Below are 11,928 nucleotides of genomic sequence, written 5' to 3'. Positions count from 1 at the left end.
ATATAAATGAAAAAAAAAAAAAGGTTTGCGCGACGCAGTGCCTACCTACGTCGCGCAAAGTAGCTTTACGCGACGTAGGTCTTACGTCGCGCAAAGTAGCTTTGCGCGACGCATGTAGGCACTGCGTCACGCAAAGTAGCTTTGCGCGACGCAGGTCCTACGTCGCGCAAAGCTACTTTGCGCGACGTATCTTTGCGCGACGTAGGTAGGCACTGCGTCGCGCAAAGCTACTTTGCGTGACGTAGGTAGGCACTGCGTCGCGCAAAGCCTTCCTTCACTGCCTTCGCGCGACGGTTCTTGCGCGACGAAGGTACGTTTGGCTACTTTTTGGGCGACGTATTTTTGACTTTGCGCGACGACGGTCTTACGTCGCGCAAAGTCTTTTTTGTACTAGTGATTGTGGTTCAAAAGTTGCTTCTGTTTATAGCAACGCCAATGGCGATGATTGGCAGGGGGATCGAGATCTGCTTGAACCTTTTCTCAAGTACTCAAAACTTGGTCGGACTGTTCAAAAATTTGCTGCGAGGTATATATAATTTGCTTCCCTTGCATGCATGCAGTTAATCTGTTTTTACAAATTTTTAGATTTACTTAAATTAATTGGTAACTAATCTCTTACCAGTATTCACAGTTGTTGCTGCTATTCAAATTAATACTCATTCTTATTATCCACAAAATTTGGTTAAAAAAACACAGTTTAATTACTAAAGCTATGTTATGATGAGGGTTGCCAAGTTTCAAGGGATTGTTGTCAAGTTATAAAGTAAGGATCATAAAATGTTGTATAGAGGGGATTAGAAAAAACCCTACATGAGCAGGCATGTGAGAGGGAATTGTAGATGACACCTTCCAAAAAAGGATTAACAAATCTCTCTCATATGCCTATGTAATGCTCCTGGAAGGTCTAATCCCTTCTATGCTACATTTTGTGGTCCATTACTTACTAATTTGGCATCAATTAATTCCTTGAAACTTGAAAAACCCTCATCCCAATATAGCATAAAGGTCTACCTTGCAGCATTCTTTTTCTATGTTTTTTTTTCTTTCACCTACCTTCTAGCGCTAGCATTCTTAAAAGAGTACTGCTACAATTACCATCTATTTGTACAATCTTAACTAGCTCTCTAATAGAGATGCTACAAATAGAGTTAAGAATAACATTTTTGTTCTTAAAATATTCTTAGTGTACATACGCAACTTATTTTGGTTAACTTTTAATGATGATTAATGTCACGAAGAATGGTAGCGTTCATGGAAACACTTAATTGGAGGCAGCACTGCTGGCCCGCTAGATCATAAGCAACTGGTATTTCTAAAGTATGTTAACAATTCTAATTACGAAGCTAGTTGGCAACTGGCGTTTCTAAACCATGGTCCTCGCTCCTACAGGAGAGAGTTTGATGCCTCTCGCACGTGATCATTAGTGAGAAGCCAATTTTTCTCTAGTATATGAAATAAATTTCAGATTGATAGTTAGCCTAGCTAGCCCAATGGTGAGGTATCCGTTTAATATATATTCGTCCCCGTTGGCAAATTTGGCATGACCGTCGTGAACATATGTAGCTAGATCCATATATTGTAGTAGTTATGATATATGAAATGTTTTTAATTTTTTTTCTTTCTGTTTAGTTATTATCACTTGTAGTTGTGATAGTTTAATCAATCTGTATGAATCATGAGGTCAATAGACAATACAGAAAATAATTAAGATTGGTGTTGGATATAAACGGAGTTAATTGATTATTATCCATAGGTGAGGATATAGTACCAAAGAAAGACTCAAGAACGTTCTTGTCGTTCATTGGAAATTTGGACAAACGAGTGGAGCTGGACAAAAGCATCAAACATGGAGATGTCAGGTATAATGCAGCACTCAGTATGATGGCTTCTAAAATATCGTACGAGAACAAATTCTACATCGAAACTACAGTCCAAGATCACTGGAAGGTTTGATGATTTTATTCATATACATCTTTAATATATCCAATGCTTCCAATAATTTATTAATATTGAATTAATTGTAAAAACATACTCTTCTTTTCCTTATTATTTTGGCAGATGGAGTTCATCGGCTCTTACGACTTCCGGAATGGTAAGAATTACTAAAACTACTCAAAAACTTTTTTTAATGCAACAATATTGGGTGGCCACACAAGAGTTCTGTCACATAATAGGGTAGTAATAATTTAATATATTAAATTCAAATTTGAATACTACTACACTGGCAAACATTTATACATGTAGGTATACGATCAATTGTATAAAAACAAAAACTGAACTTATATACTGTCTGGCAGATTATCAAGGAAAATCCACAACCCAAGCCTGTATTCTACGTGACAGAAATGCGGACCATGACATTATTGTTGTGGCCTTTAGAGGCACTGAACCCTTTGATGCGGATGCATGGTGCACTGACTTTGACATCTCCTGGTATCAACTTGAAGGGGTTGGAAAGATCCATGGAGGTTTCATGAAAGCTCTAGGTTTACAGAGAGATGTTGGTTGGCCGGAGCCAGAGAATATCAAACAAGTCGATGCCGGCCCAGGGGGCTTAGCTTACTATGCCATCAGGGACATGCTGAAAAAGCTTCTGCTTGAAAATGAGAGAGCAAAATTTATAGTAACTGGGCACAGTTTAGGTGGTGCACTAGCAATTCTCTTTCCAGCAGTTCTAACATTTCACAAGGGAAATGATTCAAAACTCTTGTTGGAGAGGTTGGAGGGAGTTTATACATTCGGGCAACCTAGGGTTGGTGATAAGGTTTTTGGGGAGTACATGGAAAAGAAAATGATACAGCACAAAATTAATTATTTTAGGTTTGTTTATGGGAATGACCTGGTGCCTAGGTTGCCTTATGATGACAAGGCCCTAATGTTCAAGCACTTTGGGAATTGCATCTACAGTAATAGGGAATATGAACTGCAGGTATAATCGTTTTCAGTTTTCAGCTAAATTAAAAACTAAAATAAAAAACTAATTAATTTGGATAATAATCATTTATATATTTTTTTTAAATTATAAACTAAAATTCTTCAATTTCAAGCTAAATTTAGAAAACTCATAAAAATAATTTTTAGATTTTTGTTTTCAGTTTTTTTTTTTTTTTTTTTTTTTTAAAACAAAAATATGAAAACGTTACCATACAAGTTTTACTCCTAAGACGTATACTCCAAACTAAGAACTTTAAAAAAAAAAACATAGGCCTTAATTTCAGTCCACATTATAAAATAGTTACATACTTCTTATATATGCTGTTGATTATATGTGCAGGTTCTGCCGGAAGAGCCAAACAAGAATTACTTCTCCCCAGAGAAGGTAATACCGATGGTGGCCAATGTTTTTGGTGAGCTGAAAAGAAGTTTCACCATTCCGTATATGAAGGGACCTGACTACAAAGAAGGGCGATTCCTCAAAATGGTTAGGCTAATGGGTTTGTAAAACCAGGAGCAGCGCCCATTGTCCCCAAGATTATGTAAACGCCACCAGATTGGGATCCTCAGATGTGTTCTTACAGCTCAAGCATTTCATGTGAAATTAACCAAAAGCCATATATAGTCCTACAACTCTAGCAGGACTCAAATGTAATTAGATTCAAGTTTCCCGATTATTTATTCACTTCAGGGTTAAAGACCTTTTTGGTTTTATACCTAAAGTCTATTTTGGTCATTTAAGTTTAATTTAACCAATTCGGCATTGTGATTTACAAAATTTGTAAAATTATTCACTTCAGTTAATGTATTAAAATTAAGTAAAGAAAAATACAATGGAAAACCTCAGGTCCACACCCTTCCCCACCTTCTCCTTTCCTCCCCTTCCGTCCTTCTCCCCTCGTCCACCCCCACCTCCCATCACCACCAACTATATCCATCAAACGCCATCCCCACCTCCTACTTTCTATATTGATTTGTATTTTGTGAATGTTACAGATTCTCTTCTCTCTAGACCAGACCAACTAACAATTTAAATTATTGCTGGAAACTTATCTAATTGAAATTCTAAGTTGATTTAGATCGATTGAAGTTTGTGTTAGGGAATGGATATTTGTGAATTTCTATGTGGAAACGGCAATTCGACGGCACGGGGGTGATTGGGGTTTGCGGAGGGAAGACGGGAGGATAAGAGAAACGACGAGGGCTTGGGGTTTTGATTTCATTGAAATGAATTTTTTAAATAAGTATCTTTAAATTTATTATTTTTTAATTAGTAAACAAATAATTTAATAATTATTTAACAGAAAGTTTACGAAAGTGACTGGGATTGCAAACTTCGTAAAATACAGTAATCAAAGTAGCAAAATTAAAAATACAGTGACCATAATAGATTTTCGGTATAAACACATGACCGTATTTTTTTTAACCCTTCAGTTTAAATACATTGCATTTATGTTTGTACAAACATACTGCCATGTCCAGAAATTGAGATTCGTACTGTTTATTCTATTTTATTTTAATGCCATGTGTTACTAGTACTACGATCGAGTAATATTTTTTTTACTAATTTAATTGTAACAGTTTACTTATTGTGAGTCTTAGCTCAATTCTCGTATTCTACTTGTATAAAAGAAAATCCAATCAATACATTAGCACGCAAGTCTAACATTATTCCTCTAATAAAAAAAATATTTTACAATAGCCATTGCGTGCCTTAAGCCATCTTTTTGTTCGCCTACATTAATTAAAAAAAAATTTATGCCTTACTCCATAGAATACTACCTTTTGGTTGTTGTGGGACATGCTTATCAGGAACATAATTTATCATCATTCATATGTTATGTCTTAATCTCTTCTTCCGTGTAATGATTTGTTTGCATATCCTGTTGGTGGATCTTTTGTTAGCAAGGTATTCGAAAATTTTGTATAGTAATGTTCGTAACTTAGGGCAGTTGTGATTAGCTAGTGCATCTCATTTAACACATTAGATAATTTAAAAAAAGAAAAGAAAAAAGAAGAAGAAATGATTCACTTAAATTGAGAAGTACTGCATTTGAAATTAAGTAGCTCAAGTGAAAAGCAAAAGTAAACTATTATTTTGTTTTAAAGTGCCCAAATTGATACTTAATAAAAGGAAATGATAAAGAAAATTTAGGAGAACCAAATAAATAAATAAATTTAATAGAAACTTAACTACAATACTTACATTTATTTAATATTAAACAAACAATTAATAATAAACAAACTAATATGTATCTTTAATCTGGAAAATTGCTCAAAGATCACAATTTAAAGGATGTCGCTGATACCTGTTTTTGGCATTCACTTATACGGAATAAGTAATTATTAAAGTCGATCATGCACGTTTCTCTCTATATGTGAAAATTAGGGTTTTTTTGGTCAATGTCTTCAGGAAATTAGAGTGGTGGTTGTAGGTGTGGACTTCCGCTAGACCTAGCATTCGTGTCGTGTTTTCTGTGTTCGTGTCGTTTTCATATCATACCCGATATCTTAACGGGTCGTGTCGTGTAACACCCGTTAAAATAAACGGGTAAAATGACCCGATCCGAAATCGACCAGATAATATTAACAGGTAATGTGACCGGACCCGTTACCCGTTACCCGTTAAGGAAAATATATTTTAAACCAATAAATAATCAAATGAAAAACATAATACTAAATAAGTATATACATACCATATTGTCACATCCAAAAACATAAAAACACATTTTTTTTAAGTATATTTTCACTTACCTATAGTCTTTAATAGATTTTTAATAAATGTAGAAGTGTAAAAAAATATAGAAAAAATATATAAACGCTCGTAATGACAAGTTTTACAACTTTCATGAAGAGCTTAACTTTGAAATTTGCCACTATAATCATATAAATCATAGATCAAAATTTAACCATTGATTGTTGTTTACATTTACGCTTCATTGTTCTCATCAAATTTTGTTTTTTCAGATTTTGTTTTTTGAAAACTTGATCTATTAGAGGATGCAGGAAGATGAACGGTTTGGATCGTTGATATTATATTCAGAGTTTTACGGTTAGTGAAAATATTGCTTGATGTTTATAAAGTTTCTACAAACTATATGACATCGACTCATATTTCAGTTAACCGTAAATATTGAAACGTGATATCAAAGATCTGAACCGTTCATCTTCTTACATCTGCCAGATGATCATGTTTTAAAAAAAGAAAATTAAAAAAATGAAATTCAGTAAGAAGAATAAAGTGTAAATGGCAATCGACGGTTAAATATAAATTTAAGGTTTATAAATTATAGTGTTGGATTTCGAAGCTGACCCCTTCATGATAGTTGTAAAGTTTGTCACTATGAGTGATTGTGTATATATATATTAACATTTTTTACACTTCTACAATAATTATTATTAATTTTATTAACTTTGCCCTCAAATAAAAAACATTATTCATGAAGGTTTGAAGGATTTTAAAAATCTAAACGATAATGTAAATATAACCATTATCTACTCGTGGAGGAATAATGATGAATCACGAGTGTTTATATATTCTTTCACATTTTTCATACTTGTATGTATGTCTTCTTAGTTCCTGCCTATACAAATACTATATTAGTTTATTTTAATTTTGGACAACAGCATGTTAAGTAAAATTTATCCTAGTAATGATAATAAAGAACTCTCATAATAAAAATAAATAATGACTAAATTTTTTTTTTAAACTTATATAGAGTAATAATACAAAACTATATATTTAATATAGAATATATTGTATATATTAATACGGCTATTGTATTTTATAATAAATCTTTTAGTAATTAAACTTTAAAATTATCAAAATAATTTTTTTCTTAACGGGTCGAAACGGGTTACCCACATGTTACTCGTTAAGAACCCGATAAGTTATCATATTGACCCGAAATCCGTTATTTTCGTGTCATTTTCGTGTCGTGTCAGAAACTGCCGGGTCTAACTTCTGCAGACGTTACGGATAAATTGTACAAGATGTACTTGTGCTGCATGCTCATTTAATAAAATAAGAGGAATAGGGCTCACTCCTACAGTAGTGACGCCGTGGACTAGAAACAAATGTGTATAATTATGTTGTGCGGGGCAACACTCAAGTGATGTCACTGATCAAACATTCCCAACATATACATGTATACATAATTATATATTTTTTGATACACCAATAATATTATACAGCATGACGTTCGAATTTTGTGGAATTTATCCCACAAAATGGATTATGTTGGAATCAAATTTATGCACATACATGGGCAACAATCGAGCACAAATCCTAGCAACTTGCAAAACAGTAAAACAATCGTGACTAAGCCTAGGACTGGGGGATGTGCTGGTCAAAGGCTCTTTGACGGTCAAGTTAGTAAATGATTTTAGACTGCAGTAGTAGTCAAGAGAATTGAAGTGTTTAGATTGCGTTACTATAGATGAACCCGGGATGGGTGTACTTATACCATGAGGGAGAGAGACATTTTTAGGATATAATCCTCATAGAATCCTATAGGATATCTAAAAGTAGATATTGCATCCTCTTAGGAGTTATGATTACTTACGACGCACACCAATTCCTAGATTGTAAGAACTCCAATACTTATAGGATCTGATTGTGTCCATATCCAGATCAGATCGCGTATCTTGCGAAACAAGCATGGTTGTCCAACAGAATCGCTACGACTTCACCTAGTGCCTCATAGTAGAGTGATGATGGCACCGCTACTTCGTTTGATATAGCTCCGCCCAGAGTTGGTGAGTCCATGATTGGACTTTTGAGGTAACTGTATTCGGATCAGCTTTACTCCGGCCCTAAAAAATCATGGTCCTATAATTTTCCCTAACTATCTGTCTAAGAGGCAACTTGTTCCTCTTGAGGATGGATTGTTATCCAAAGACCATGTCTTTCGAAGTAAGTTGGAATATGTACCATATGGTCTTCAACTTCTTGCAAATGATGTAACTTTTGGTTCTGCAGTGGTGGCGTTTCGGATCTAGTTGAATAACCTTGAACTCTGCGTTTCAGACCTTGTAATGATGATGTGTTGCACCTGTTGTGTGAGCACTAGAAACGAGAAATCTCTTCCGATAACCTACCCCAAAGTCATAATTGTTGGACCTGTTGATTCTGCGGTGAACCGGTCCGTATTCAATGGTGGGATGGCTTGAAATGTCTTTAAATATTAGTCACACCTTTACTCTTACTTCTTCACTGAATCTCTAAATTTTCCTTGTTGCCCCAAAGAACACTACAGTTCTCTTCTTCGATTTCATTTTCGCTGTTGCTATTTTTTCTCAAATTTCAGTGAAATCATGGCTGCCAGCTACTCTGCCCAACCTGCTTCTCCTACTAACCTCGAACCTCCTATGGTTAGGGTCTGTAACAAATGAGAAGAAGACACTACTATAATATTAGCTTTAGGTATCAGATGATAGTGGCAGTTTAATAAGCCATAATGTTGGACAAAAGATATCTGACACATCATTCAGTTAGTGTCGGCTAACAATGAAATTTTGTCGGTTATATCCGACATAAATTTCTGGCGGATATTTAGTGTTGGATGCAACCGCCAAAAAAATATTATAACCGCCAGTATTTTCAAATTCTTTTTTTTTATAAATATTTTTAACATATTTCGGCAGTTTTTAAGTTAATGGTGGCGGTTATAACCAACATAAATTAACTATTTTATTATTTTAGTTATTTTGGCGGTTATAACCGATAGAAATTGACTATTTTTTTATTTTAAAATGTTATATTGATTAATCCTTCATTGTACTATTCAGTACATTTAATAGTTTGGTAGGTATCCATTTGTTATGATGTTTAATCCTTCATTGTACTATTAAGTACATTTAATACATTAAGCTTGCTTTGAGTTTGGTGCATTTAACTCAAATTTCAATTATATATAATCTTTGTCGACCATTTAGCTCACACAAAGTTTTGTGTTGTTTGTATTGTGTGTTTTTTTACTTAATTATGTACCATAATATTTGCTTTAACTTTGGGCTACACATTTAACCAAGACTAGCTTTTGTAATGTTTTGTTTTCAATTAATGAATTGTGATTTGGTTCAAAGAGGACTTACATGGCACGAGTATACTGCAAAGATGGCATCACGTAGCAATGAAATAAAGATTTGTGTAACCTTTTGCCCACATAATCTTATTTAATTGGCACAGGACGCCATGGTGTACCTATGCCATTCCCCTAGTTCAAATACTTTTTGCTTAGTTTAGCGGATGTGTCCTACTATTAAACATTGTATTATGCCACTACTACAATATTAGCTTTAGGTGTCGGATGATGGTGCCGGTTTAATAAGCCATTATGTCGGATAAAAGATATTCGACACATCATTCAGTTAGTGTCGGATAACAATAAAATCATATTGGTTATATCCGACATAAATTTCTGGTGGATATTTAGTGTGGCCGCCAGAATAATCTTTGAATGTTTTTTTTTCACTCATGGTCTAGTTACCTAATCTTTGAATATGTTTTTGTTTTTTTTGCAATCTTTTACACATGCTATCTCGGAGTATATACAAACATATTTGACGGTTGGATCGTTGAATCTAGTTTTGTAGAATGCATATCCTATCAAATTGATAGATTTAACAAACACTTAAGAGTTAATATTATACTTCCATTAAGTATAAAATAAGGAAAACTAATGAAAAGGGTTTGAAAACTTTGAGTTTTAACGATAAGGACAAAATAAAGGGTTAGATGAATAGTATCAGGATTGACTGTTTAGTATAAAAATGTGGTTTTTCTTTAAAGTGAACAGTACCGGGAGCTTTTCGTTAAAGTTCCCTATAAAATAAGATTTATCCACTAGTGTAAATATTTTAAATTGAAGATTGAATTCATTCATTGCATTCTTATAGGGTCGAGGAGTGTAACTGTAAAAAAATCATCAAAATCGGAGCTAAAATAACCTTTAACTTGTGATTTTTCGTTTATAACCATCGAAAACTTTTGTTTTGTTATCTAATCTTTGAATGTTTGTTTTTTGCGATTTTTTACGTATGTGATCTCGGAGTGTGTACAAACAAATTTGACGGTTGGATTGTTGAAAAACGATTCGTAGAATGCGTATCGCATCAAAATGGTAGATTAAACAAACACTAAAAGTTAATGTTATACTTCCCCATCAACTAATGTAAATATTTTAAATTGAAGATCGAATTCGTTCAATGCATTCTTATAGGGTTGAGGAGTGTACCTGTAAACAATCATCAACATCTGAGCTAAAATAATCGTTAAATTGTGATTTTTCATTTATAACCGTCGAAAACTTTTATTCTGTTACCTAATCTCTGAATGTTTGTTTTTTGTGATTTTTTTACGTATGCGATCTTAAAGTGTGTACAAACAAGTTTGACATTGAAAAAAGTTTTGTAGAATGTGTATCGCGTCAAAACGGTAGATTAAATAAACACTTAAGAGTTAATGTTATACTTCCATCAAGTATAAAATAAGATTTTGTGGTATCCACTAGTGTAAATATTTTAAATTGAAGATCAAATTTATTTATTGCATTCTTATAGGGTCAAGGAGTGTAGCTATAAAAAATCATTAAAACCAGAGCTAAAATAACCGTTAAATTGTGATTTTTCGTTTATAACCGTCGAAATTTTTTGTTTCGTTACGTAATCTCTGAATGCTTGTTTTTTTACGTTTTTTTACGTATGCAATCTCGGAGTATTTACAAATAAGTTTGACGGTTGGATCGTTGAAAAAAAATTCATAGAATGCATATCGTGTCAAAACAGTAGATTAAACAAACACTTAGAGTTAATATTATACTTCCATTAAATATAAAATAAGATTTTGTGGTATCCTCTAGTGTAAATATTTTAAATTGAAGATTGAAATTGTTCATTGCATTCTTACAGGGTTGAGGAGTGTAGCTGTAAAAAAATCATTAAAACCGAAGCTAAAATAACCATTAAATTGTAATTTTTTGTTTATAATCGTTGAAAACTTTTGTTCTGTTACCTATCTTTGAATGTTTTTTTTTTTTGCGACTTTTTATGTATGCGATCTTGTATTATCTACAAACAAGTTTGATAGTTAGATCATTGAAACTAATTTCATAAAATGCATATCTCCGTTAAATTTACCTAAATTTTGAAGTGGGAAAAGTAATTTGTGCTAAATTTTTATTTATGTTTTTCAAGTATTGATTAGACAATATTTAGTTTGTGTGATGCCATTTTCATTGTACAATTATCTTTTTGTTTCTTTATTGCATATTTTACATGGGTTATTATCTATTAAACCAAACAATTATTTATTTAATTTTAAAAAATGTATTCTATTTAAATACATATTATTTATTTATTAAACCAAACAATTATTATTTTATTTTTCAAAATCGTAACAAAATTTTGGGGGGGTGGGGAATTTAAAATTTTGGGAGGATTTTTGCCGCCATTTTTTTTTCTGGCAGTTATAACTGACAGTAATGAAAAATTTCTATCGATTTATATTTTAAAAAATGTTTATGTCGGTTTTAACTGACAGTAATGAAAATTTTCTAAAATAAAACCTCTCAATCTCTTCCTTGTGCCGGTGTTTTCTCCCTTCCCCCTTCCTTCCCCCTTTTCTCCTCTCCTTATTTCCTTCTCCTTCTCTTCTCTCCTCATTTACTTCCAGTTCAACACTTGCAACTAAGAGCCTTTGGGAAAGGACAAGGTGAAATAATTCATTCATTTATGTATATGCGTGTGCTAGACATGAGTTCAAGCACAGTTGTCACACTGCCAGATTCAATTGGGAGGCTGAAGCTCTTGCGCTACCTTGATTTATCGACAACTGAGATTAGAAAGCTCCCAGGTTAGCTGCAAAACAGGAAACAAACTTGAAGAATTGAAGAATATGTTACTATTGTTAAACTTTGTGATGAATGTTTCTTCTTTGTATGTGTTTTTTTGGTATCGAAAAGTAATAATTTTGGTGGTTAAAGAACTTGATTT

At 33.1% G+C, this 11,928-nt stretch overlaps 1 protein-coding gene across 1 annotated transcript; it reads left to right on the top strand.

Annotated features, from left to right (window-relative positions):
• The first annotated feature begins 402 nt into the window (after positions 1 to 402).
• Positions 403 to 3,712, top strand: LOC103407138 (triacylglycerol lipase OBL1-like). Its single transcript, XM_029091964.2, has 5 exons — positions 403 to 526; positions 1,754 to 1,947; positions 2,059 to 2,092; positions 2,298 to 2,929; positions 3,275 to 3,712. Exons 1-5 carry the CDS (start codon positions 436 to 438, stop codon positions 3,440 to 3,442), a joined length of 1,119 nt encoding a protein of 372 aa, XP_028947797.2. The 5' UTR covers positions 403 to 435; the 3' UTR covers positions 3,443 to 3,712.
• The last annotated feature ends 8,216 nt before the right edge of the window (positions 3,713 to 11,928 follow it).

Source organism: Malus domestica, chromosome 02 (genome assembly GCF_042453785.1).
Source record: "Malus domestica chromosome 02, GDT2T_hap1".
Lineage (NCBI taxonomy): Eukaryota > Viridiplantae > Streptophyta > Magnoliopsida > Rosales > Rosaceae > Malus > Malus domestica.
This window is presented reverse-complemented; position numbering and strand designations above follow the sequence as displayed.

Bases quoted from the DNA above. Each gene is read 5' to 3' on its own strand.
- LOC103407138 (XM_029091964.2), top strand. From the start codon at position 436: ATGGCGATGATTGGCAGGGGGATCGAGATCTGCTTGAACCTTTTCTCA. The intron at 527-1,753 runs GTATATATAATT...TATTATCCATAG, and splicing joins GTTCAAAAATTTGCTGCGAG to GTGAGGATATAGTACCAAAG. The intron at 2,093-2,297 runs GTAAGAATTACT...ACTGTCTGGCAG, and splicing joins CTCTTACGACTTCCGGAATG to ATTATCAAGGAAAATCCACA.